Raw genomic sequence first — 26,107 nt, 5'->3', positions numbered from 1 at the left:
GCGAGGGAGTTGATAGTTGGCTTCCTCCTGCACGGAAAATTAAAAAATTACATTAAATAATAACAAAAAAATATCTTCCTTTATCCAAATCCCCCAATTCCAAATACCTTTCATTCACTATAATAATTAGCATTTTAATTTTTTTTCATTTTTGAGTTTACTAATTTTTGGTTTTCATTAAAATATATGAAGGTTAAATTTTTTTAATTATTAATATAAAGTATCATACATTTTTAATTAAATAGCTTTTCTCAATCTCATTTTTTTTTTCTCTAAAAGAATCCACTTCAGCATTATTTCAAACTTCACCATGTGGATTATGAAATTCTGAATGTTAATATATTTATTTTAAAAGGATAATTTGTGATTTAGTGGGAATATAAATTATTTTATATCATTATATAATATTTTATTTTTCATTTTTAATTGTCAATTACATTTTTTAGATTAACGGTGGGAAAAGGTCGTAAATGAAAAACACGTTAGAATGTGCAAATTAGAAGATTGGCTTGTCAATGAAAAACAAGCACATGTCAATGGGTAAAATGATGGGTTAACAAACAACTCAATTAAAGTATAAAAATATAATTAAATTCTAAAATTGGAAAGTTCAATAAATACAATTAAACTCACACATCAAGCCTTTTGGATTATATTTTTCTTTTAAAATAATAATAAATTATTGAAAAATATTAGAATAAAAAATAATCATCATGTTGACTCGCCCTACATGTAAATTGACTGATTGAGTAGGTTCAATTGTCTAGCTCAACCCAATAAACACTTTTTCATCTTTAAAGAGGTTTTTAATTAAGTCAAATAAAGTTATTATTAGAAATTAAACTATTTTAGAAATAATATTAACATATTTATTTTTATCGATAGTAAAGCTCCTAGCTCTAATAAATATAGACATTTATTTATATTTCAAACTTGAAGTCATTAGCTAAACTTAAATGGTCTTATATTTAATCATTCCACATTTTCGCTAATCTCTATAAGAATTTATTATTACTATTAGATTTAGCTGTCATTTAGTCGTGTAAGAAAAAAATTAGTTCTTATACATATTATTTTGAATTTATTTTAATCCAATAAAATTTAGATATAATCGGCTAAAGGTACATGAAAAAAAATAATTAATTATAAAAACTATAAATATTTCGCAGTACACAGCTCGATCTGTAACCTAACCAATAAATGAGTCAACCATAATACTAATCTAATGTAAGTGTGTTCCATTTCGTGTTAAAAAATACTCTTCTGATTTATTCATGATTTACCGTAATCATGAATACTAATCTAATGTTTATTAACGTAATCCTTTTTAATATTTTTTATATTTTGGAATTTTATTTTTTCTTAATTTAATAAATAACCACGTCGAATTAACAAGTATATTTTTGCCCTAAATTGTACTTTTCACTTCGTATTACCCGTCTTTGTTGTTCCACTCACCGGCCATGGAATCCGAGTCTCTGCAACGACGCCGTTCAAGCAGTGCCACCTGCAACAATGCGCCTGTCAGAGAGAAGAGGCCGAAACGCAGCGAGGTGCGTCGTTTCAGCTCTCACCCGCTTCGTTATTATTTTTTTTCGAACGAATCCTAAACCGTTGTTACTTACATGGTTCCATTTTTCAGGTACTTGCCAAGAAGAAAACCGTTGAAGAACTCATCAAAGCGGCCCGTGCTCAAAAGGACCACCTCGCTCCTTTTCCAGCGTTTCGCCATTTCCACGCAAAGGGTAACGTTTCGAATTTGTTAGATTTTTGTTTAATCAAGCCAATTAGGTTAATTTGCTCAGGAGTTAGTTGCCAACAAAATTACGAGTCACGCTAAGGTAAAATGGTTCCTAAAAGTGTAATACAGAGTCACACTACTTGAGCGAAACTAAGGAAATCTAAAATATGATTCTAGACTTAATTATATAAAATCATTTTAATATTTAAAATAAATAAACATTATCATTTAACTTAAAAACTTTACGAAAAAAAAAAAAAGTGATTGACAGATTGCATTATTACTGTTTTGAATTTTCTTGCTTTCAGGACTAATGTGAGCACATTGTACATACAACAAAAGCACTACATGTCATTACCGAAATTTTTTTGTTTCCTCTCTTTCTTGTATAATTTGTTGCATTAGTTATTGTACAAATTTCATTTCTCGAGAATTATTGGATGGGTAAAAGTTGTATTCACAACGAACTTGGTAAGTAGCTTAACAAGTTTTCCAACAATTTTAATGCATGTTTGGATTAATTTGTTTGATGCTCTTACAATGTACTATCTTCCCCCGAAATTTAAGCTAGATTGAACTAGCATTGATTATATAATGAGTCAATGAAAAGAGGTATCAGTGTGTTTGAATTTCAGTTACAAAATTAAGCTGTGATGAACTGGACTGGAGTAGAACAAAAGTAACTATTTACAGCTTTTAAGTCACTGGAGTTTAACATGAATTTTGCTTATAACTGAATCTGAAAAAAGAATGTCAAACTTGTTGATACAGTGTTCAATAGAAATTGAATGTTGGTTTAGGTGTTTCAAGTGGAACCCAAACACCTTTAGTAGTTGACGATAACTCTTGAGATGTAAATGTGTAATTCTCAACATGGGAATTTGACAATGTTGATTCTTGGGTTTGAATATTTTTGTTGTTGTTCTAAGTGCCTATTTTAACCTGATTTATAGGTCTCTCTTTGTGTTTGAAGTCAGGACATGGCAATAAACTTTCCTCGACTGTTAAGACTTATATTCAGAGTCTCCTTAAGGTAGAAAGAATACTAGAAATTTAGAATGTGTGTTTATACCATAATGCAAAGGAGAATCTGTCGTTTTCCCCTTTTGTTCAGGTGGCTTTTGTTCTGTTAGAAAATGCACCTAGCCAATTCAGTGAAATAGAGAGAATATTAGTTTATTAAAACTCTGAATTTTATTTCTGTTTGTTTATATTGTCATTCATTGATGTGGTATGATATGAAAATCTGTTGTTTTCACCTATCTTGTGAAAATGTCTGATTTGTATATTCCCCAAACTGCAGCTAAACATGGAAGGACCATATGGATCTGAGTGGCCAGAGGAAGAAAAGGTAAAGCGCAGAGAAATGGTTGATCATGAAGCACATTATGTATTTGTGCATGAGGTTGCCAATTCAAATGCTGATGAGATGACAACAATCCTTACTGCAGCAGAGACTTCAACTTGCTGTCTGAAGAATAGTGGTCCCTTGGTTGGATTTGTACAGTACCGCTTTGTGTTAGAAGAAGAGATACCGGTGCTTTATGTGTATGAATTACAGCTTGAGCCTCGTGTTCAGGGGAAGGGACTGGGGAAGTTTTTAATGCAACTTCTAGAGTTTATGGCACAAAAGGTAATCTAAGTTTTTTTTTTTCACCTCTTTCATTGATGAAAATTGAGAATCGGTGGGGCACTGCAAAGGAAACAGCTCTTAAGCTGGGAAAAGATGGTGGACTGTTGAACATTATGATCTTTCAGGGAACAATTTATTTACATTTATTATTAATGTACGGTGTCCCCGATTTCCATTTGGAAAGTCACTATAGCCCTCAGTTGGATGTCTTGATAAGTGTACGAGTTTTATGTTCATTGAACATGGTCTCTTATCTAATATTTTCTGTGCTAATGTCTCTTGTAGAACTGTATGGGTGCTGTCATGCTGACTGTTCAAAAGGCAAATGTATTAGCCGTGGATTTCTATATAAGTAAGCTTAGGTAACATTTTCACTTGGTATCCTGCTTTCATCAAATTATTTTGTGTTAAAAAGACGAAAATGTTAAGTTTGATAGGGGTGAAAGGGAATAAAGAATTTCCCTATCACCATTTGCTCCTGTTCTGCTACCCTTACTAATTGTATGTCAACATAAGACATTGATTTCGTGGTAAACATAAGCCATTTAACTGATAATGAATGAACATATCTTATAAAGAGTTCTCTGAGAGCCTGAACCTCATATGTTAAAGAGAGTGAGTCATCAATTCAAAATTATTAGAAATTTGCTTATAACTATGTTTCCTGCGCACATTATATAAGCCTGGTTAGAATATACTTCTCAACATGCACTTGTAGAAAAAGAAAATAAAATGAATCAAAGCTTTCTCATTAGTTAAATTCAACTTTTGCAACCTCTTCTTCTTTAGAATCTCCCTCTTATGTTTTCTTAATATGTTGATGCATAAGTTAGTTTTAATGTCTCTATTTTATGACTTTTGAACTATCACCTTATATGGTTTTATCCCATGTTATCAATGCAAGGTGACGTCCCAATTACTTTCTACGTTTTGCTAATATATTTCCTTTTCCCTCCCTTTTGGTTTTTGTTTTGTTGAATAATGAAACATTTACAGATACATCATATCAGCTACTTCACCTTCAAAAGTCAACCCAATGGTATATAAATTTTTCTTTCCCCTTTTCCTGTTATCTCGTGAAAACGTTCTGCTATTAAGTCCTGTTTTCCCCTTAAATGCAGATGAACAAGAGTTATGAAATTCTTTGCAAAGTATTTAATGATGAAGCCAATACTGTTTTTGGAGGTAATGCGCCAACTCAGGGCTCTGTCTGATTGATTTTTCGAAAATATGCCACTAGTCGTCACAGAACACCTTTCTTTATGAGCAATTTTCTAAATCAATCGGATTTAAGGTTTTTAACATCATACATTTTGCACTGAATTTCTTAAAACACCTTCTATCCTTCCCCGTTTATCTGCATGTCTATATTAGTTATGTTCTTAAAATTCTATAATTTGAAGTTGTAAGTGTTTTTTTACAAATTTCTAGAATTTGAATTTCTTTTAAAAAAATTATTCAAAAAATATATTTTATATATAGTAAGCATTTGAAAGTTCTCCGTAAAAATGATCTATACAAACTAACTGTAAAGTTTTTTATCACCATGACATTTTTATGCTTCACATTCTACACCCTCTGCATGATCTCAGAAGAACTGTGTTTTTTAACATGTGTCTGTTCAAGGTCTTGCCATACTTGTGCCAACAATGGTTGCTGCTAAACGAGAGCGTTTTTTTTTTTCCTCTCTTGGAAGGGAGGGGATTTGCCTATATTAGTTGAACTGAACTATCTGATTGCATACTATGTTGGAGCCTGTGCTACATTTAGTTAGCGATACCATGATAGCCTATTTATTGCTAGCAGAAGCTGTTCTTGAAATACAATACTTAGCATGCTATTATTTCTCTCCAAAAGAAAGATAGTCTGAGATTAGTGCTCCCATTCTCCCTTTATCCTTAGCTTTTATCTGACCTTCTTTCTGCTGAAACAGACATTTACCTCCATTTTACTTTCTTTTTTGTTTTCATCATCTTTTCTTACACAGCCTCCCTTGTTTTGTTTACAGATAGAGAAGATGAATAGGTGCGCAGTTAGAGAAGGATGGCTGAAGTTGTTAGTCCCATTCTCTTTACTGGACCAGTTGAGTAGCCTTCTTTATTGGGTTCTTTTGTTTTTTTGTTTTTTGTCTTTGTTCTTCTCTTGTCTGTCCATTTAGAAGAATTTTCTTTTGCCACATTGTACACACCAGCCCCTCAAAATTTAAAAAAATAAATTTCTCAGGAAGGATGGGTTTCTATAAAAAGAAAATAAGAAGAAAAATCAATAAAAAAAACCTTCCTATACGATAAAATTAATTTAAACACCTTAATTTGAAAAGTTAATAGGACAAAAACTTCAATAATTGTTTGTGCATATTTTTTCATAATAAGCTAATTTTAGTCTATGAAAAAGAAAAGCATGTTACTTTCTTAAAAGTAGTTTTAGATAAATTTATCCTGTTGGACTCAATGGAGCCTGACTTATCCATGCCCAAATGTTGAGGATTAACATAAGCTTGTTGAAACACAAATCTTTATCATTCAAAGTATGTCAGAAATTAAGCCAAAGTAAGGACGTGTGCTGACAACAGTTTTATTGGTAAATAATAGCCAAATGGTGTATGACAGGGCTGCTTGTTATGTTAGAGGAAAAAACATGATTCTGTTGGATAATGTTCTTTTTATCTTAGCCCCTTTTTCTAGTACTTTTGGTTGTATGTGGCAGATTATATTAGTGGGAATGTAACACGACAGAATCCATTCATCATGAATGTCAGGCACTTTGCTTCTGCTTTGTGCATTGTACATTTCATAGCAAATCTCAGCTCTTAAACACTGTAATAGAAATTTAGGAGCCCTTTAATGTGCCAGACCTTTTCATGCGAGCTAAGATGCATTGTATATTTGATGCCCCACTTTTCATGAAAACGTTATCCAATGTTCCACTGCATCTTCAGTTAGGACAACTTTATCTTTGTGTGCTTACATTATCTCGTATGTATTTATGACAACTTTAAATCAAACATACAAGGGTACAAGAAGCTCATGGATCATACTCAACCAAGAGGACTTTTGAACATTTTTTTTTCCATCTATTTTATGATGCTTTTAGGCTTTGCCCTGCATAAATTAAACCAATATTGTAAATATAAATTTCAAGAAAGTATAATATAATCATTTAGAGCATCTTCAATGCTCTTCCTATAAAGCAATCCACTCAATGTTCTACTTGGATTATACTCTAATGTTAGCTTTTATTAACAAGTTACCTCATTTATAAATGATATATTTTTCTTCAACATTTCATATTCTTTCATAATTAATACAATATTCAATAATTTACGAACAATAATAATTTATTTAAAATTTTTTTAACAAATTTTAAACACTTTAAAATAATATATGCCACAAAATATAAATCGCTCTTGCAATATAACTAAATATTTCACCCTTTCTTTCTTTTTTTTTTCTCTTAATTTTAGAAAAAAATTATTCTTTTTTTCACATCTCTTTAGAAATGCAGTTATTTATAATTTATTTTCGCATTATACGCTCTTAAACCATACGATAATTTTTTACACATTCATTTATTATATTAAATAAAAGAACTAGAATTAGCTTATCAAAATAAAAAATATTATATTTTTCTATTATTGAAAAGTAATCTTAAATAGTGCTTTTATGTATTTTACTTCCAAATGGACAACTTTTACAAAATAATTATGAATTCGGATGAGTTGTGTTAGGTTAGTTCTACTTTTTATTATAAAGAAGTTGTATTTAACTCATAATTTTCTGATTAAAAAGATAAAGTTGTGTGAAAGCTAAATTACTTTAGTTCGAATGAATTAAAGTAAAAGTTGTGTCCAAATGATATGATTTTTTTAGAATGAAATCGTGTAATCTTAACATATCTAATATCGTAATTTTTTTTTAAAATATTGTCTTTCATTTGGATAAATTTGAAAGTGGATTGCACAGTAAAATAATCATAGTTAATTATATTAACGAAATTAAAATTAATTTTTTATCATCTATATTTAGTCATGTAAAGTAAAAAATCTAAATTTTACTCATAACACTTTTAAATATCAATTTAACAAAAAACCACATTGAATTTATTTAAAAAGCAATGAACCAATTAAATAAAAAATGTACGGTATAAAATATCTTATTAAAGATATTTAGCAACTAACAAGATTTTCAAATAAGTGTGTTTATATTTTATTGGTCTTATATAAGTTTAAGATCCATGAGATAAATTATAAATAAAGAATCAGGATTACTAGTCAGGTATTTTCAAATCACCTACAAATGACACTTTATTCACATTCTACTCACACTCCACCACTCTGAATAAATATAAAATTAAAAGTAATTCATGATAAGAAAAAAACCAAATTTCTAATTAAACATGTTAATGATTCCAATTTTAAAACCGTAGCTACAGAGACCAGACGACGTCGTCCTACGGGTTTCTCCTCCCACCATAGTTTGAAACGCAAGCTCGCGGACTAAAGTGTTAGGTTCGAAGGAAGTCTCGTCCCGAGCCAAAAATGAAGACAGCGTTACGGCTATCTTCCTTTACGCGCCAGCTTCACTCGCGTTCTCCCCCACGCGCTGCCGCGTTCAACCGAGTCCTCACCTCCCTCGTCAGGGCGAAGTGCTTCCCCGCCGCGATTTCTCTCTGCGCCCAAACGGAGTCCCGCGGCGATGTCATCCCTTGCCACGTCACCCTCACCATCCTCATCAACTGCTTTTGCCACGTCGGCAAAGTCGCTCTCGCCTTCTCTGTCTTCGGAAAGCTACTCAAGCGCGGCCTCCCCTATGACGCCGTCACGCTCAACACCTTAATCAAAGGCCTCTGCCTTGACGGCGACGTTTCGTCGGCGCTCAAGTTCTATCAGGAAATGGAGGCGGAGGGGTTTGAGTTCACCGAAGTCACCTACGGAACGTTAATTAACGGACTCTGCGATGTAGGGAAAACAGAAGAGGCTATTAGATTGTTGAGAATGATGCAAGCTTGCGTTCCTAATGTTAAACCTAATGTGATTATGTATAGTAGAATTATCGAGGGTTTGTGTAAGGAAGGACTTGTCAATGAGGCGTGTGAGTGGCATTATGAAATGGTTGGTAACAATGTTGAGCCTAATGTGTTCACTTACAGGCCTCTTGTGAGAGCGTTGTGTATCGCGGGACGGTTAAACGAGGCGGTTCGGATGGTGGAGGGGATGGATAGGAAGGGTGTGTACATTGATATTTATGTGTTTAGTGTTTTGATCGATGCGTTCTGTAAAAAAGGAATGGTGGTGGAAGCGCGGGAGGTGTTTGATGAAATGATCAAGAGAGGTTGTGAGGTTAATGTCGTTGTGTGCACGGCCTTGATGGCGGGCTATTGTTTGAAGAACGAAGTGGATGAGGCAAGGAGGTTGTTTGATGCAGTTGTGAGACGGCCGGATGTTTGGAGTTATAATGTTTTGATGAATGGGTATTGCAAGGTTAGGAGATTGGATGATGCAAAGCTGTTATTAAATGAAATGCGTCGGAAGGGTGTGATTCCGAATCTTGTGACTTATAATTTGTTGTTTGATGGTTTTTGTAAATGTGAGATGATGGCAGATGCTCGGCAAATTGTTAAGGCAATGTGTAAGAGTGGTGTCACGCCGGATGTTGTTACTCATAGTATCTTGTTGGATGATTTGTGCAAGAGGCAACGTCTTGGTCAGGCGGTTGGTATGTTTTGCCAGATGATGAAGAGGGGTGTGACACCTGATGTTTGGAGTTATAGTATATTGATTGATGGTTTTTGCAAGAATAAGAGGATGGGTGAGGCCATGAATTTATTGAATGAAATGCTTTTTAGGAATTTGGTTCCTCATATTGTGACTTACACTTCTCTTATTGGTGGACTGTGCCAATCTGGGAGATTGATGATTGCGTGGAGGCTTCTGAATGATTTGCACCATGATGGTCGACCCCCTGATATTATTGCTTACAGTACCCTGTTGAATTCTTTATGCAAAAATGAACGTCTTGACAAAGCAATTCTTTTGTTTAATCAAATGATTAGGAGGGGTTTGGCACCTGATGTTTGCAGTTATACCATCTTGATTAATGGACTATGCAAGAGTGAAAGGATAGATGAAGCCGTTAATCTTTTAAAAGAAATGCATGTAAAAAATTTGGTTCCTGATACCATAACTTATATTTCTCTTGTTGATGGCTTGTGCAGATCTGGGAGAATCTCGTATGTTTGGCAGCTTCTTAATGAGATACATGGCAATGCTCCACCCCCTGACGTTGTCAATTACATCGATGCACTTTGCCCGCGCATGCATCTTCACAGCAAATGCCTTGCTTCAACTTATTGATGAATGGGCTTTGTGTGAAGAGAAATTGTTGGATGAATGGTGAACTTGCTTTAAAAGCTGGGAAAATTCTTGCTCTTCTGAAAAACAACATTAAATCAATAGAAGAGAAACTTTTACATGAAGTGGTAAGTGGATAGAGGCCTTGTAAGATGATACAATAAGGTCAGTTACTCTAGTTTTTATTTGAATTATACTTAATAATGTTGAATTTGTTTGAATATTTGAGAAATGCCTGTTTCGTTTTGGCCAGAGAAATAGAAACACGACGGTAAAATGTTGTTTTTCTTTAAAAATGTGTTTTAACTTCTTATGTGTTCCTATTTTTGTAATAATGCTATGTTATTGCAAAAGAATATTTTGGAACGTTAATATTTTTATTAATTAACAACAATAAAATTTATAAGTGTTGTAGAGGTCAAATTATTTATTGTTTTTATTTTTTTATTGATTTTATTCTTTTCTTGTTCTATAAATAGAGAGTTTTTTTTTTCATTCCAAAACACATTCCAAATCAATCTTTTCTCATTCTCCTTTCTTCTTTTCTTCTTCTAAAAATATTCTGGGTTATTTTATACTTTTTTTAGATATTCTTGTTAGTTCTGAGATCTTATATTCTGAAAAGTTCTTGTTGTATCGTAGGAGACTTGTGCAATACACTACTGATAAGTCTTTAAAGATAGTGAATATACATGCCTGAGGAAATGTTGTTCGTATATGTATCAGTTTTTATCCAACACTTATCACTAGACGATAACAATTTATACTTTGATATGACTTTGATCCTTTATCATTTCCGTTGTATTCTTGATATACCCGCAGACAGTGTTTATGCAACCTGAATGGTTTGTAAATAATCTATATAATAATGCAACAAACAATGTAAAACTTGACATTGTTGCATGTTGTTGTTGCCAATCTAATATTCTTTTTTGTTTATATTCTTACCAAAAATATTTAATGTTTGCTCCATACTTCCTGGAAATAAGTTAAAGAAGTCAATATCTTGATTGCATAATTGGTGTATTCCTGTATCAAATTATCCAATGTGAATTCTTATAACCTACATTATTGGCTATAGCCATGCTGGCAGATTTGACTCTTCACAGCTGATTGACTACAGACCCCAAGACCCTCCAATGATTCTATCCAAGTAGTTCCAGCCACATTATACTTATCACACAGGGAAGAAGCTCAACAGCAGTAAGGTTAGAAAAAACAATCCAATCATTTAAACAATTTTTATTCACTTCATGTTTGCAGTTTGTGAACAAAATCAAGTTTCGTTTTGCAGGCGGTAACCAATAAGTAAGCCTTTGAATAACTAGTCAAAGTAGCATGTATGTAGTGACAAAGAACAGCTCTCTTCTTTCCCCACCTTCACAATTTCCACAGAAATTATACCTTTTTTGGAGTGAGAGAGATGCTAATGACGTTATTAATATGAAGATGGGAGAACACATGTGTTGCTATCAGATGTCTCAAGAAAATGGAAGAAAGATGTTGCAATTTGGATATTATAGCTTACAGAACAATTATGTGCAATCTCTGGGAGCATAGCAAGGTATGTTAGGCTTGCAATTTGTGGTTGGAAATGACTTGTAAAGCCATTCGTCTGTTCTGAAAGGCATCTGTGGAGAGGTGTTTGGAAATCCCATCTCGTTTGCCTCAGTACTTGAGGTACGGGTTATATATTTGTTGGGCAACTTCGTTTCGCTAATTGATTTTAAGATGTATTTTGACACTTTTTATGGCGTCTTTCATCAAATTATGCAAACATTGAGCCCTAACAATTGATGTAGAAGATGCAAAAATTGCTCAACAAATATATTAACTCGCACCCTGAGAATTAAGGTAGATGTGAAGTTTCCAACAAAAAGTATTTCATTTAATGATTTACAAGGGCTGCTCACCAAATGTTGTAACTTACAATTCATTAATCCATTTCTTGGATGGCATGATTAATAATGGACTAAATCCTGATGTCTTCACTTGAATAACTCTTATTGGGGGTACGAAGGTGGGAAACCAGTAGCTGTAAAAAAAATTTGTACAATGCGCAAGCATGAGCAACTTCCTGATCTCCAAATTCATGCCATTATTTTGGATGGCCATTTAAGTGCCATTTTTAGCTGAGGCTGCATCATTGTTTAGGAAAATGGAGGAGATGAATTTGGATCTTAATATTTGTAACTTACGGTATTATGCTCATGGAATGCAGCCTTGGAAAGCTAAGTGATGCAATGGAACTCTTTTCTTCTCTGCCTGCTAAAGGTTTGAAAACTGATGTTACCTATAAGATAATGATTAATGATTATGTAAAAGAGGACTATTCAATGCTCCTGAAGACTTATTGATGATAGCGCACTTGTAATGTATTTGTCCAGGGATTGCTGGAAAATCTTGATATTTCCATATCAATAAATAACTTCAAGTGATGAAAGGCAAAGGATTTTGTGCAAATGCTACCGAACAATAAAGGAATTTGTTTGAACATAACCGTGTATATTCAAAATCATGAGGCCAGCCTGTTAGTAGAGTCTGACTCTATACACTGGGGGTTTGATACAAGTTTTTCTCTTTCTCATACCAATTACGATTATTGTTATAATATATAGTTCTTAAAGTTACTATCTCTTTGATTCCTATTTTTTCCCATGCTTGGATGGGAGTAACATCCCTCAAACTCCCAATTTCAGTCTCAAGGTTTCTGTCTTAAGTAGGTCTAGTGATGCAATTGTTAGTGACTCTTCTACCATTTTTTGCATTTTATTGTTAATGGTTAACAATTACTGCTTTAGTTTCATATTTTACATGAATTTGAATGCTCAAATATTGTTAGACAGTGAGGGAGGCAAGACAAATGACGCCTAATTTTCCTTTTATGGTGTAAGTTTTTGTCATTCAATAATTTATGCTGTTTCATCAAATGGCTTAATCTTGATGTATTCGGAAATAATTAACTGATGGGGTTTTGGAGTTGGGTGAATTTTAAATATATAATATCGGAATATTGAATTTAAAATCTTAATACCAGTTTCTTGTATGAGTTAAAATTACAAACATGGCAAATTACTATGCTTTGCATCAGCTGGTCCCCCTTTTCTCCCTCCAAAAAAATATTGAGAGCAACTCTTTCTCAGGCCTCTTATGTATTCTCTAACACAAAAAGTAGGCCAAAAATAAACCAAAAATTATCAAGTCTCACAATTCACCTACCATACTTGGGATCCTAAAGGATAAACCTCATTTGAGAAATGGCATAATGAGAACTGAAATCTATTGGACGAAATGCTTTTGTTATAACATTTTGAATCATGTTCAATTCACTGCCACCTTGATGTCTGCTGTGAACATTGCTCGTACAGGTCTATGATCAGAGAGTCTTGACTCACTCCTGTTGTATTGGATTTGCNTCATTCCCTTCCCAAACCATATTATTCTGTCACACCTGCAATACCATCTTGTTGTTAGAGTATCCCATGCTTGCTAATAGATCATATAAANGCATTTGAAATGTGGCTGGCTTTGAGTCATCGCCTTGTCCTAAAGAACATGTCAATGCCATGTCATGTAAAAGTATTAACATGGCCCAATAAAGGAAGTTTGTCTTTTATTTCTAGTGCACCATCATGTTTTTAAGGGACCTGAGAATCAACCAAATTATTTAATGTATGCTTACCATGCTGGAGAACGCCCCCTTTTGCTTGTATGCTGCTCACCACAACCTAGATAATCTTTAGAATTTGGCCGGTATTTGTATGTAGGTGGAAACTCTATAGCTCCTTCATGCCAACCTTGGAACACATTGCCCTCCATGAGCTCCAGCTTGAGCTATACATAATTTGCGTTCAGTTTAAAAGCTTGAACTCAAAACAGTACAGTGACTAATTAATAAAAACCGTTACCTTAAACGGTTTTGAATTTGAACTCAGAAACAATGGTAACTTTCAATTCGAAATTGGACTTAAGACCTAAGTAAACCCTAACTTTTGCAAAATTGATTTGTAAAATGAAGACTGTTGTTTTAAATTTTGTGGTTTGGACCGTCAATTAGAATTATGATCAATATATAACTCTTTTACCAACATAAAACTTGGGATTAATTTCACAAAACTAACCCCTTAAGTAAGGATTAAATTGGTTACATCTCTAATTGATATGAAACTTTAGTATTAGTTTACCCAAAATATTGTCATGCAAGTAGTGAGATGAGCATTACCTGATCATATTTCAACAAGGTTTCCCAGTCTCTTTTCTTGATCAGTGACTGTGTTGTAGAGCTTGGCATATAAATCCTGTAGTTCAAGTCTCCTAGCCAGACTATTCGGCTGCATGGTACCAGGTACCAATTTTAGATGAAGTTCTATTGAATGTGTTCTACTTATATAAACTGATTATACCCCGATTACACAGGATATACTTTGAATAGTGTAATGGATTACGTAAATGTTCCTCAATCAAAACCAAAGTTTGAGGAACTGGAAAACAGTTACATATCTCATATAGAATGATAATATATATGTGTTCTTAAAAAAAGTGTAAAGTTTACACAATCTAGTATGCACTTACTCATGATCAATAATCTTTTGAGGCCTATCTTGCAGAGGCCCAGAGGGGAAGATTGTCCTGGACAAAATATCTATTGCATTAAAGTTTCTTTGTCTTCGGTCTGATTCTTTTCCACCAGATGCTAGATGACTACATACAAAGCAGAAACTTGTTTCATGCAAGTAAAATCTGATTGATACCGAACCCTGTATTTTAAGATCAATAAAAGAACTAAGAATTCATTTAATGTTTCAAAACTGCCATCTGCATTCTCAAACAGCTATTTGTTTAGTTAAACAAAACAAAAACATGCGTTCTATTTCTCTGTAACATGTCCAAACAAACCTTGTTTCCGAAGTAGCCCATGATTCCACAGCCAACAGATGAAACACTCAAGTGCCTGATTGTTTGATAGAGGTCACATCGAGCCCATATAGTTATGAACATTCCCACCATCTGCCTGCTTATGATGCACTGAAAGTCTTGTTGATGTTCTCCCTCTGCACAAATATGTTCCTTCAAAGGATATATCTTCTGTGATTCAGCTATTTTATCTCCTTCAACCACCTTTGTTGGTGTTCTATTGTTAAGGGCTGCTCCAATTAGAGAATTCCATTTCATACAAACTTTTCTGTTTTTGGGACCTAGTACATTTGCTGCATTTAGAGGTACAATTTCTTGGAACCTAGTATATCACACATGATGAAATGAAAGGAATCCAGCAGTTTAGTTTCTATGCAGTTGACTCTCTCACGTATAATTTTAATTAACAAAAGAAAATGATTACCCCAGAACATAAATATCTGCTGAATTATTTTCTGTGTCAAGCCAGTCTTCCATGTCCAAGTTCTTGGGTGGTGTAATGCCTCCAATATTCCAAGAACCAACAAAGATCCTTGTGCAAGTTAATATCCAAAATCAGAGTTGCATCAAAGGTGATATATATAGCTAGAAAAGGATTAAAGTGCCATAGAAAAATTTGTTCAAGAATTTATACTACTATGACCTCATACTTTTTGGTTTGATGATAGAAATGTCTTCTTGAGTATGCAGATGCTTGATTCAAACTAGGAGTTTCCTTTCTGGCCTCTGATGAATTCTGGTTTTCTCCTTTGAAGCTATCAATGCTTAATATCTTTCTCATAATCTTACTCTCCTTCAGCTTCAAGCCCTGCATGATCTTTGGACGAAACATATTATACACTCATCAAGCATACAAAGAAGCAAAATAGAGAGAGGGAAGAGACACTGAAAGCAACATTGGAAGAGAAAGAGATACCTACTTGGACTCTTTATATGATATTCTTGCCAATGGTCTTTTACTATAATTCTAGCAAAATATTGAAGTGGCATATCATACCAGAGAAAAGCGAGAAAAGAAAGAAACCGCATCAAATATAAAGAGAAGGGTTTAGTATGGGTGGAAGAAGGGGATTTATAAGCATGCAGCTTAATCAAATTGATTAAAAAATTGCTTATGGACAACTTCTAGCCATATGAGGACAGCAGAAAAAACCTGAGGTACCTCTCATACATACAGAATTTACACTTTATGTTCATTTTTATAAAGACATAACATGTTTCTCTGTGTTTCTTAAATATTTGATTACGTATGTTTATGTATTCCCCCTCCCCATCCCTTACCATAACTTTTTTATGAACTTTTATTTAACTGATATTTTCTAAGAATCAATGATATTGAAACTCTTGCATTTCTTACACAACAAGTGAGATTATGGAAAATAGCAAATGTTAATTATTGTAAGGTCATGAACTCAAACAAAAACAGTTCTTCTTTCACCACTTTCACTTTTTTGCTAAAGGTGGTGGTAGAAATTTGTTTGTAAGTAGTTTTAAGAAGGAAAACAACTTTATAAATTAAGAAAAATAAGCATATGCAAAATTAATTTGTATAAGTTATTTTCTATAGCGGTCAAAATGGATCACAACCTGCGAGTCAACCTGGTCCGTCACTGGTTCGGAACGGGTTGAGTTTGAAAAAATTGTAATTTTTTTATGCGGATCAGATTTCAACCCGACTCATTTAAACCCGAGTCATGCGGGTTGAACTCGTGGGGGGCCGGGTTGGCCCACCAACCTGCTTACTTAATTTTATTTTATTAAAATTTAATTTTAATTTTATAAAAAATATTTATTATTTTTTGTTTGCTTGAAAAAATTATTTAAGTTCCATATTTTCAAAATTAATTAAACATCTATGTTGGGAGTGAAATTTGGGAGTGAAATTTGTTTAGATTTGAATTATAGAAAGTTTGTAACTTTTTTATTTAAAAAAATTTGTAATTAAGTGGACCAGTAAGCCAACCCGTTTACCCACCAACTCGTGGTGGGTCGAGTCGGATTCAAATTTTTCTGACTCGCTAATAAATGAGCCGAATTGGATTGGCTCACTAAGTGACCAACCTGTGGTGGGTCGGACCGAGTCAAGCCGGAATATCCGTTTTGACATCTATTATTTACCATTGATTGTTTTAAAATGTTGTTTTTGACTTGGACATAAACTGGTTTTACTTTTCCTTTTAGAAATACTTGATGAATTTCTTTCCACATATCTTAAACCAATCATACAATAAACTAAACATATGATAAAGTGAGTGGATAGAAATGTCCTTTGTTTGATGATTATTATTACACCTAAGGCTAGATGCATGAATAGGTTTTTGACACAACATGCATAAACCAACTATAAAATGACCTATGTTTATGTTTGGCGTATGAATATAATTGTTGGTCATTTTCATTGCACTCCTTTCAACTCTGCCCATGTGCAAACATAAACATCCTATCCTTCATTTTAAGGGACAATACCCTTTCAATCATACCTATCATATAGACTTAGTTAAAGTTATGGTTTGTTATGCCCAAAATTATCATATATTAGCCTTTTTATTTTACTGTCTAACAATCACACAACGGTGCATGCATCATAATTGATAAAAAAATAATTAATTAAAGCACAATGGAAGGAATACTTTATTTCTTTATCTGCACACACAGTATAAAATTTGTATAAATATGTTTTTGAACAAACTACTTTATAATCTTTCTTAAAAAAAATACGTAAATTAAGTTTCTTTGTAAGCTAAAACTATTTCATATACAAGTTAAAAATATAAAGTTGAAAGAAACTATACATAGAAAATTTTATAACTTAATGTGTATATATTAGTTTTGATTATAATGAAATTTAATTATTTTTTCTTCTTAGTTTTTTAGAAAAATAATAATGATGAAATTTCAAGTATGAGTTTCGTCTTACATTAAGCATAAATGAGTTTGAATAATAATATGTAAGAAGAATATCAATACATCACATTGAATATAAATGTCTCCGGAGAGTAGAAATCATACTGAGTATATGTTTTAGTATTTTGATTGTTTAATTTCTAGAATTTAAAAGAACAAAATTCTATTTGATTTTTATGTGTTAACTCATTTTGATTCTACATTCTTATTGTGAAATACTCTATTATATGTTTGTTTCTTTCTATGTCAAAGTATTTCTTTTAATATTTACACATAACACATTTAGACAGAAAGACTTAATCATGTGTTTTTTTTTTTATTATAAGACTGTGAAAATCAAGTTTACTTGAAAAAAATTAAATAAATAAAACAAACTCATTCCAAATTTAATGCACCAAAAATTGTATAAAAACCTCAAATTAAAAATTACTCCATCTTTATTCTTGGACAAGTATCCTTAAATTTTTTTTATCAATTCCATGTATATTTATAATTTTTTTTTCATTAGCTTTTGTTACAAAGTATGTTGAGAGAAATATTTTGAAAAAATTATATATTTATATATAATTCCATAGTAATTTGATAATAAATACTTCTACACATTCAATAGTTTTACATTGATAGACAGAAATCAAGTATAATTTAAATATTTCTTTTTTTATCTTCTGAAATGTCTTTTAAAATAAAATTGTGAGAGAACATTAGCTTTAATAATACTTAGAATGATTCGTTCTAACAATATCACTCAATAAACTTAAGATTAAAATATTTCAGACAAATCATTAATTTCTTAAATTCTTCATATAAAAACTTTGATACGATACCATATTTAAAAAAATAAGTTAGGAGTGAAATTCATCCATAAAAACTTATAAAAAGGATCTCCAACCACAGTTTGGTGGAAGTCTCACATCAACTAAAGATAAGATCAATTTATAATATATAAGTGAGGTGTAAATCTCACCTTACAAACCGGTTTTGTTGGATTGAGTTAGGTTTTAAATTCACTTCTAACACAGCTTGAAATGCTTTTCAGAGTGAAATTATGAAAAGATGAGAGAAAAGTTATATGAAGAGAGTTCACGGGTTTCCATTCTTTGAGTAGAGATGATTGGTCTGATATGGTTTATGTCATTACTGTCATTCCTTCCATGTTAGGTCTAAATTATTCCTCCAAGTTTAGTAATAAACAATTTCTCACAATAAATTATTCTAACCTTTGATTCTTTCTATACTATAAAATGTTACAAGATATACAAGTGTCAAATTCAGAGGTATTTACCATTAAACAAAAGCAATACACCATTGAACTATGCACAGAATTTTCTTCTCAAATCATGCAAAGACAAAAGTGGGAAATGAAACAATCATTCACGCTATCTTTGATTTTGACATTCATCATTATTCCTGCTACCTTCAATAATCTAATACCACTATAAACTTTCTTCATCTTTTTTTCACTATCTTCTACCTTTTTTCTTCCATTGCTACATACTTAATCTCTTTTCAATTTCGTTCTTTTTAAGCATTGTTTTTGTAATTCCAAAAAAAAAAATCAAAGAAAAAGGGAGAATGGTGAAGAAATGAATTGATTCTGAAAAACCTATATAATTTATGTAAAAAAAATGAAAAGGTGTCGGTTTATACCTTTTGTTTTATTCGTAAAACTATGAAAAAAAATGAAGAGTGATAATTAATTATATAGAAAAAATTCATTTTATTTCTCACATTAATTTGTCTATTCCATACAAAATATTAATAAAAGAATACTTATAAATATATTCTATTCTGAATTATATATAGAAAATGAAAAATAAATACTTTTCTCCACTTCATTTCATTTTATATAAAGAAATGTAAACGATATTTAAGTGAAATGAAGGTTGTAAATAAGAAGAAAATGAGTAAGACTTATTACATAAAAGAAGTGGTTTACTGTAATTTTTTTTTTATTTGCGTGATTTTTTAACACGGGTATTTAAAAATATTCAAAATGTTTCCTTATCGTATTAAAAACAAAATATGATAGTATTTGTTGTATTAAATTTAGTATTTATTTATTTTTTATATTTTTAAGAATGAAATAGCTTTACTTTTTGGTGTATGAAATTATAGAAGTTTCCCATTTTTAGAGTGTTTAAATTCTATATAGAGTTTTGCAGTTTAACTAGAGATAGTATAGTTCTATATAAATGCATTCATAACTTTACTCAACTTTTGTTCACACTAATTAACTATGCCCACAATAATTCATCCCTCTCCCATTTCAATCCATTCATGTGCTACTCTCACACTATGTTTTGGTAACCTGTCAAATATAAGAGATGAATAATCATCATTAATTACATTACTTAAACGCAATCTTTCCATCTTCAAGTACTATTATGAAGGTTTAGAATTTAGAATAATTATTAAAATAATGTGTTTGGAATTCAAAATGGATCACAGATGAAATTTTTCAGGAAAGATTTACTTTAGAAACAATACTAATGAAATACGAATTCAATCTAAAACAATATTAACACTACATCAAACCTTAAATCTTAATTATAATTAATTAAATAACTAAAACATATTCTTTCTAAGTTCAGGTCCAATATAACGTAAAACATTAAGGTTCAAAATTTAGAGTAATTATTAAATAATGTTTTAGGAATTCAAACTAGTGAGATAAGAATTCAATTCATATAAGATATTGACATTTTTTTCCGATCCAAAATCTTAAAACAATATATTTATAATTTTTTTCTTCTTCTTTGTATGATATTCATCTTTATCATTTTTTCTTTGTATGATATTCATCTTTATCATTTTTATTTAGTGTTGACCTAAACTCACATTTTGATTATCAATTGTTGATAAAAATGAGTAAGATAAAAGTATAATGATCCATAAATCTTGTCTTAATATTTTGGGTTAAAATAAGATTTTAATATCTTATATGAACTTGTTTACATTTCATTAGTTTCAGAAGTCTTACATTGACTAAAATAAAGTAAATTCACAATATATAATAAATAAGGTTTAAAATCCAATTTTTAACATTAGAATTTTGGATTAGATCTATCCAAACAAAATTTGTTATTTATTAAGTCTATTGTTCTACACGCTATTGGATCATCCATTCATGTCTAATTCTATGTCTCTCAACATGAAAGAAAGTGTTAATGTTAAGAATCTTTCGATTCTCTTCACTGTCTTGTTAGGACAGTTCATCACTGTTGTGTTCCGTATCGGAGCCCTACCGGCCACCGTCGCTTGTCTCTAACAATATGGTATCAAAGCAGGTCTAGTGTAACGCCTCGGCAACTTACAGGGACTGCTGACTGTCCCCACACATCAACACGAGGCTTTCCAGTGTGCTTTGTCCTCACTCACACACTTTCCGAGAAAACTTCCCGGAAGGTCACCCATTCCATAATTACTCTAGGCTAAGCCGCTCCTTGTCCATGCCTCTTGCACCGGCGATCACTCCCCGCCCTCGTCAGTGCCGGGTGTCACATGCCCACAAGCTTCCGCATGGTTCGTCCTCGAACCACACCGTACTGGGAGAGGCTAGGCTTTGATACCATTTGTAACGCCCCGGCAACTTANAGGGACTGCTGACTGCCCCCACACATNAACACGAGGCTTTCCAGTGTGCTTTGTCCTCACTCACACACTTTCCGAGAAAACTTCCCGGAAGGTCACCCATTCCATAATTACTCTAGGCTAAGCACGCTTAACCATGGAGTTCTTATGAGTTAGGCTACCGAAAAGCAAATGCATTTGTTGATATGAGTAGCCAAATCAATTCCTTTAAGTTATCCTTCAACTGTATAGTCTCATACCTATACAGTCTCTAGATCCCTCTTATTCCGGTGTATGTTCGATTCGTCCACGTGCCCCTTGCACTGGAAGCCTGCCAGGAGTCGCTCCTTGTCCATGCCTCTTGCACCGGCGATCACTCCCTGCCCTCGTCAGTGCCGGGTGTCACATCTAGTACTTGCTCTGCTTCCGTTGCCACCGCTGCTGTTTCTTGGATCTTCTTGGGCTGAGTTCTTGGAGTCTTTTTGCTGCCATGGACCAATATGACCAATCCTTCAATCTAGCAAGCCCATTCTATCTACACCCGGGAGAAAACCCAGGTTTGACTTTGATTACACAAATTCTTAACGAAAATAACTACTCGTCCTAGAGCAGAGCCATGAGGAGGGCTCTGCTTTCGAAGAACAAAATTAAATTCATAGAAGGGTCCATAAAGAGACCCCAGAAAACTGATGCTGCCTATGACGCCTGGGAAAGATGTAACGTGATGATTCTGACATGGATAACGAAGACCTTATCTCCACATATTGCTGAAAGCGTCATCTACGTCGAAGAAGCGAAAGAGTTATGGGATGAGCTTAAGGAAAGATTTTCCAAAGGAGATTATTTCAAAATCTCATACTTGCTGCAAGACATACATTCGATTAAACAAGGAGAAAGGGGAGTCAGCCAGTTCTTCACTGACCTAAAGATCTTATTGGAAGAATTGGAGTCTTTAAGGCCTATACCTATCTGCACTTGTGAGACTCCATGCAGTTGTGACTTGTCCAAGGTTTCATTAAAATATAGAGAAATGGAACATGTGATTTGCTTTTTGAAGGGATTGAATGATTCTTACAATACTGTTAGAACGCAGATTCTTTTAATGGATCCTTTACCCAATGTTAACCGTGTTTTCTCTCTGATTATCCAACAAGAAAGACAGGAAAAGCAAAGTACTGCAGAAACTAGAATTCTGGCAAATGTTGCTGATAGAAGCAATCAGTGGACACCAGACCAGAATTGGAGGAATTAGGGACAGGGTGCTGGAATTCGTGGTCAAGGCAGAGGAAGGGGAAGAAACCCAAATTATGGAAAACAATGCTCTTATTGTAATAAGATGAATCACACTATTGATGAGTGTTATTCTAAGCACGGATACCCCCCATGGTATAAGAAAGAAGATAAAAGGAGTGATTGGAACTCTGTCAATGTTTGTCAAAGCAACACTGATTCTGAAGGCACCTTGAAGATACAATAACAAACCAACAGTAGCAATAATACCAATCCTTTCACGCCAGAACAGATGCAAAGGCTTCTAAAAATGATAGATAAGGCTGAAGAACCATCCGTTCACAAGATTAATCAAGTTCAAAGGAAAGGAACTGAAAATAAACCAGGTAATTCTTCCTGGATTATTGACACGGGTGCAACAGATCATGTTACGCATGATAAAACTAACTTTGTTGTTTTTTACAAAATTAAACCTATTTCCATCAAATTGCCAAATAAGACTATCATCATTGCTGAATATGCTGGAACAGTGCAGTTTACTGAAAATTTTATCATCTTCAATGTTCTCTATATACCTAATTTTTGTTTTAATTTGATCTTTGTTCAAAGTCTTATCAAAGACTTAAATTGCAATCTAATATTTTCCTATGAGAATTGTCAGATAAGGGAGAATTGTTCATTGAAGACGATTGGATGTGCTAAACCTTGGAATGGTCTCTATTACCTACGAGATTTCCCTAAACCAGAACAAAGAGATATTGCAAAGACTGTTTTCTCATTTAAAAAGACTGATGTTAATCTGTGGCATCATAGACTAGGTCATCCTGGACACCATGTTGTAAAGCGCATATGTGAGATGTTTCCTTATGTTAAGACTAGTATAGATATTGTATGTGACACTTGCCATTTTGCAAAACAGCACGAGTTACCTTTTACGAAAAGTTTATCTGTTACTACTGAATGTTTTGAGGTTATTCATTGTGATATTTGGGGGCCATTAAATACTGTTTCTGTTCATGGGCACAAATACTTTCTTAGTGTGGTTGATGATTATAGCAGACACACATGGGTTTTCCTAATGAATAGCAAAGGACAAACCAAAGACTTATTACAAAATTTGTCATTAAAGTCAAGAATCAGTTTAACAAAATGATAAAAATCATTAGGTCTGACAATGGGCCAAAATTTAATTGTGTCAGTTTCTATGATATACATGGGATCATTCATCAAAAAAGTTGTGTTGAGACTCCAGAACAAAATTCTGTAGTTGAAAGAAAACACCAGCATATACTAAATGTGACATGCAACCTTCTTTTTCATTCAAATATACCTAAAGTTTACTGGTCTTATGCTGTAGGACATGTTGTATACTTGATAAATAGATTGCCTTCTCCTAGTCTTGAAAATAAAACCCCTTATGATATGCTTTACAATCTACCACCTACTTACTTGGACCTCAAAGTCTTTGGATATTTATGTTTTGCTTCTACTCTTGAAAACAATAGAAAAAAATTGGATCCTAGGGCTAGAAAAGGGGTTTTTTTGGGATATAAAAGTGGTGTCAAAGGCTATATTGTATTAGACATAAACACCAAGGAACTTTTCATAAGCAAAAATGTCATACTTCATGAAGAAGTATTGCCTTATAAGAACTTTCAAGACAGTCAGCAAAGCACTGACAATGAGAATGATGAAGATGAGTTTTTCATTGATTTCTCAAAAGATTATTATCCCACTAATGAAGACCGACACGATGAGCTAGAAGAAATTAACCGAGAAGAGGAACTGCAGAATCCTACTAACACAAATAACAATCAGGAGAACTACAGACACAGAAGACCAAAAAGGGTTAGAAAGACCCCTGCCTATCTGGACGATTACATCCACCAGGTGAACCAATCCTTGACTATGAAAAATAATTTCAAAACTCCTTATCCGATTTCTAATCTGTTATGCTGTGACAATTTGTCAGAGAAACACTCAAAATACATCATGGCTGTCACTGGAAATAAGGAGCCTCAGACTTATAATGAAGCTAAAGACAAAAGAGAATGGGTAGAGGCAATGCAGAGGGAAATTAAAGCCTTGCGGGACAATAATACTTGGTTTCAAACTCAACTGCCACCAGGAAAAACCCCTATAGGATGCAAGTGGGTGTATAAGACAAAGTATAGAGCTGATGGAAGCATTGAAAGGCATAAGGCACGGTTAGTGGCAAAAGGGTATACTCAACAGGAAGGGATAGACTATCTTGACACTTTTTCACCAGTTGCGAAACTCACCACTATTAGACTTCTGATAGCACTTGCTGCATCTAATAATTGGTTCTTACACCAATTAGATGTTGACAATGCGTTTCTTCACGATGATCTTAATGAAGAGGTTTATATGCAGCCACCTCCAGGACTGGATATTCACATAAAGGGACAGGTTTGCAAACTAACTAAATCCCTATATGGCTTGAAACAAGCTAGCAGACAATGGTTTGAAAAACTGTCCTCTTATTTAATCTCTGTTAACTACAAACAATCTAAATTTGATCACTCATTATTTACTAAAAGAACTTGTGCTTATTTCACTGCCTTTCTTGTATATGTGGATGACATTGTGCTGGCAGGAAATTCCTTGGAGGAAATCAACTACATCAAAGAACTCTTACACAATAAATTTCGTATAAAGAATCTCGGAGAACTCAAGTACTTCCTCAGACTAGAAGTGGCTAGATCTAAAAAGGGAATTCACTTGTGTCAAAGATAGTATGCATTAGACATACTTGAGGAAACAGGAATGGAGGGATGCAAACCTTCTACTACACCCTTCCTTAGAGACACAAGCCCATTATACAAATTGGACAGCCAGCTTGATGATCCTGGACCCTACAGAAGGTTGATAGGGAAGTTGCTTTACCTTACAAATACTAAACCTGACCTATGTTATACAATCAATTCACTTAGTCAATTTATGCAATTTCCTATAGAACACCATTATCGGGCTGTTCAGCATGTGCTCAGATACATCAAATCCACACGAAGTGAAGGATTTTTTTTCGCTGCTGATTCACCTATGCATCTAAAAGGTTTTAGTGACTCTGATTGGGCTACTTGCCCTAACACCAAAAGATCAACTACGCGTTTTTGTATTTTTCTCGGGACATCACTTGTTTCCTGGAAGTCTAAAAAACATAAAACTGTTTCCAGATCATCTACTGAGGCTGAATACAGAGCCCTTGCTGCCACTGTATGTGAAATACAGTGGCTCCACTATTTACTTGAAGATCTTCAAATTGAAGAATCTGGAGTTCCTGCCCTATACTGCGACAACAAGTCTGCTCACCACATTGCTCATAATCAGAGCTTTCACGAACGGACCAAGCACATCGAGCTTGACTGTCACGTTGTTCGTGAAAAAATCCAGGAAGGCCTTCTACATCTTCTCCCTGTGCGGTCCGATGAACAGCTGGCCGACGTCTTCACTAAATTCCCGCATCGCGTCAGCTTCAAGCATATCATTCCCAAGCTTGGACTGATTAATATACACCGTCCAGCTTGAGGGAAGGGTGTTGAGAATCTTTCGATTCTCTTCACTGTCTTGTTAGGACAGTTCATCACTATTGTGTTTGAACAGTGGGTAGTTAGTTTGTTTTTCTGTTTTCGTTCTTCCCTTGGAACTCTATATATACAGAGTTCCTTCCCCTTTTTCCCATCATCAGAAACACAATCTCAATGTACTTTGTATCTACATTGAAATAATAAAAGAAGTAATTTTT

General features: G+C 33.4%; 4 protein-coding genes across 20 annotated transcripts; 3 read left to right on the top strand and 1 right to left on the bottom strand.

The window, feature by feature from the left end:
* The first annotated feature begins 1,369 nt into the window (after window positions 1-1,369).
* On the top strand, window positions 1,370-7,817 carry LOC106765752 (N-alpha-acetyltransferase 40). 9 transcript variants are annotated; one of them, XR_002668759.1, is made up of 9 exons: window positions 1,372-1,553; window positions 1,643-1,745; window positions 2,695-2,774; window positions 3,045-3,374; window positions 3,660-3,736; window positions 4,371-4,413; window positions 4,496-4,559; window positions 5,383-5,456; window positions 7,800-7,817. XR_002668759.1 is itself a non-coding variant. In XM_014650479.2 (8 exons), exons 1-8 carry the CDS (start codon window positions 1,464-1,466, stop codon window positions 5,397-5,399), a joined length of 804 nt encoding a protein of 267 aa, XP_014505965.1. In that variant the 5' UTR covers window positions 1,373-1,463; the 3' UTR covers window positions 5,400-5,557. The 9 variants fall into 9 exon arrangements, 4 of the variants coding, with proteins under 4 accessions (XP_022639511.1, XP_022639513.1, XP_014505965.1 ...); XR_002668758.1 differs by lacking the exon at window positions 7,800-7,817 and adding an exon at window positions 6,387-6,537; XR_002668757.1 differs by lacking the exon at window positions 7,800-7,817 and adding an exon at window positions 5,966-6,377.
* LOC106774655 (putative pentatricopeptide repeat-containing protein At1g12700, mitochondrial) lies at window positions 7,803-12,356 on the top strand. Of its 5 annotated transcripts, XM_014661715.2 has the most exons (5): window positions 7,803-9,888; window positions 10,805-10,931; window positions 11,018-11,287; window positions 11,945-11,997; window positions 12,111-12,356. In XM_014661715.2, exon 1 carries the CDS (start codon window positions 7,912-7,914, stop codon window positions 9,724-9,726), a length of 1,815 nt encoding a protein of 604 aa, XP_014517201.1. In that variant the 5' UTR covers window positions 7,803-7,911; the 3' UTR covers window positions 9,727-9,888; window positions 10,805-10,931; window positions 11,018-11,287; window positions 11,945-11,997; window positions 12,111-12,356. The 5 variants fall into 5 exon arrangements, with proteins under 5 accessions (XP_014517201.1, XP_014517196.1, XP_014517191.1 ...); XM_014661710.2 differs by having other exon boundaries at window positions 11,945-12,356; XM_014661705.2 differs by having other exon boundaries at window positions 11,018-11,997.
* Window positions 12,357-12,474: 118 nt separating this feature from the next.
* Window positions 12,475-15,646, bottom strand: LOC106756783 (type IV inositol polyphosphate 5-phosphatase 9-like). 5 transcript variants are annotated; one of them, XM_022783775.1, is made up of 8 exons: window positions 15,558-15,646; window positions 15,288-15,454; window positions 15,062-15,169; window positions 14,620-14,959; window positions 14,296-14,480; window positions 13,946-14,054; window positions 13,406-13,557; window positions 12,475-13,174 (listed from the first exon to the last, which is right to left on the bottom strand). In XM_022783775.1, the coding sequence occupies exons 2-8, from the start codon at window positions 15,449-15,451 to the stop codon at window positions 13,045-13,047; spliced, it is 1,188 nt and encodes a 395-aa protein (XP_022639496.1). In that variant the 5' UTR covers window positions 15,452-15,454; window positions 15,558-15,646; the 3' UTR covers window positions 12,475-13,044. The 5 variants fall into 5 exon arrangements, with proteins under 5 accessions (XP_022639496.1, XP_022639505.1, XP_022639501.1 ...); XM_022783784.1 differs by having other exon boundaries at window positions 15,288-15,445; window positions 15,558-15,632; XM_022783780.1 differs by having other exon boundaries at window positions 15,554-15,625.
* Window positions 15,647-25,128: 9,482 nt separating this feature from the next.
* Window positions 25,129-25,890, top strand: LOC106756771 (uncharacterized mitochondrial protein AtMg00810-like). Its single transcript, XM_014639354.1, has one exon. The coding sequence runs from the start codon at window positions 25,129-25,131 to the stop codon at window positions 25,888-25,890; it is 762 nt and encodes a 253-aa protein (XP_014494840.1).
* The last annotated feature ends 217 nt before the right edge of the window (window positions 25,891-26,107 follow it).

Source organism: Vigna radiata, chromosome 1 (assembly GCF_000741045.1).
Source record: "Vigna radiata var. radiata cultivar VC1973A chromosome 1, Vradiata_ver6, whole genome shotgun sequence".
In the NCBI taxonomy this organism is placed as follows: domain Eukaryota; kingdom Viridiplantae; phylum Streptophyta; class Magnoliopsida; order Fabales; family Fabaceae; genus Vigna; species Vigna radiata.
Note: the sequence above shows the minus strand (reverse complement) of the source record. Positions and strands in the feature narration are given on the sequence as shown.

Excerpts from the sequence above, each read along its gene's own strand:
- LOC106774655 (XM_014661715.2), top strand. The coding sequence starts at position 7,912 with ATGAAGACAGCGTTACGGCTATCTTCCTTTACGCGCCAGCTTCACTCG.
- LOC106756771 (XM_014639354.1), top strand. The coding sequence starts at position 25,129 with ATGGAGGGATGCAAACCTTCTACTACACCCTTCCTTAGAGACACAAGC.
- LOC106765752 (XM_014650479.2), top strand. The coding sequence starts at position 1,464 with ATGGAATCCGAGTCTCTGCAACGACGCCGTTCAAGCAGTGCCACCTGC. Across the intron at positions 2,775-3,044 it reads ATATTCAGAGTCTCCTTAAG|CTAAACATGGAAGGACCATA; the intron begins GTAGAAAGAATA and ends CCCAAACTGCAG. Across the intron at positions 3,737-4,370 it reads TTCTATATAAGTAAGCTTAG|ATACATCATATCAGCTACTT; the intron begins GTAACATTTTCA and ends AAACATTTACAG.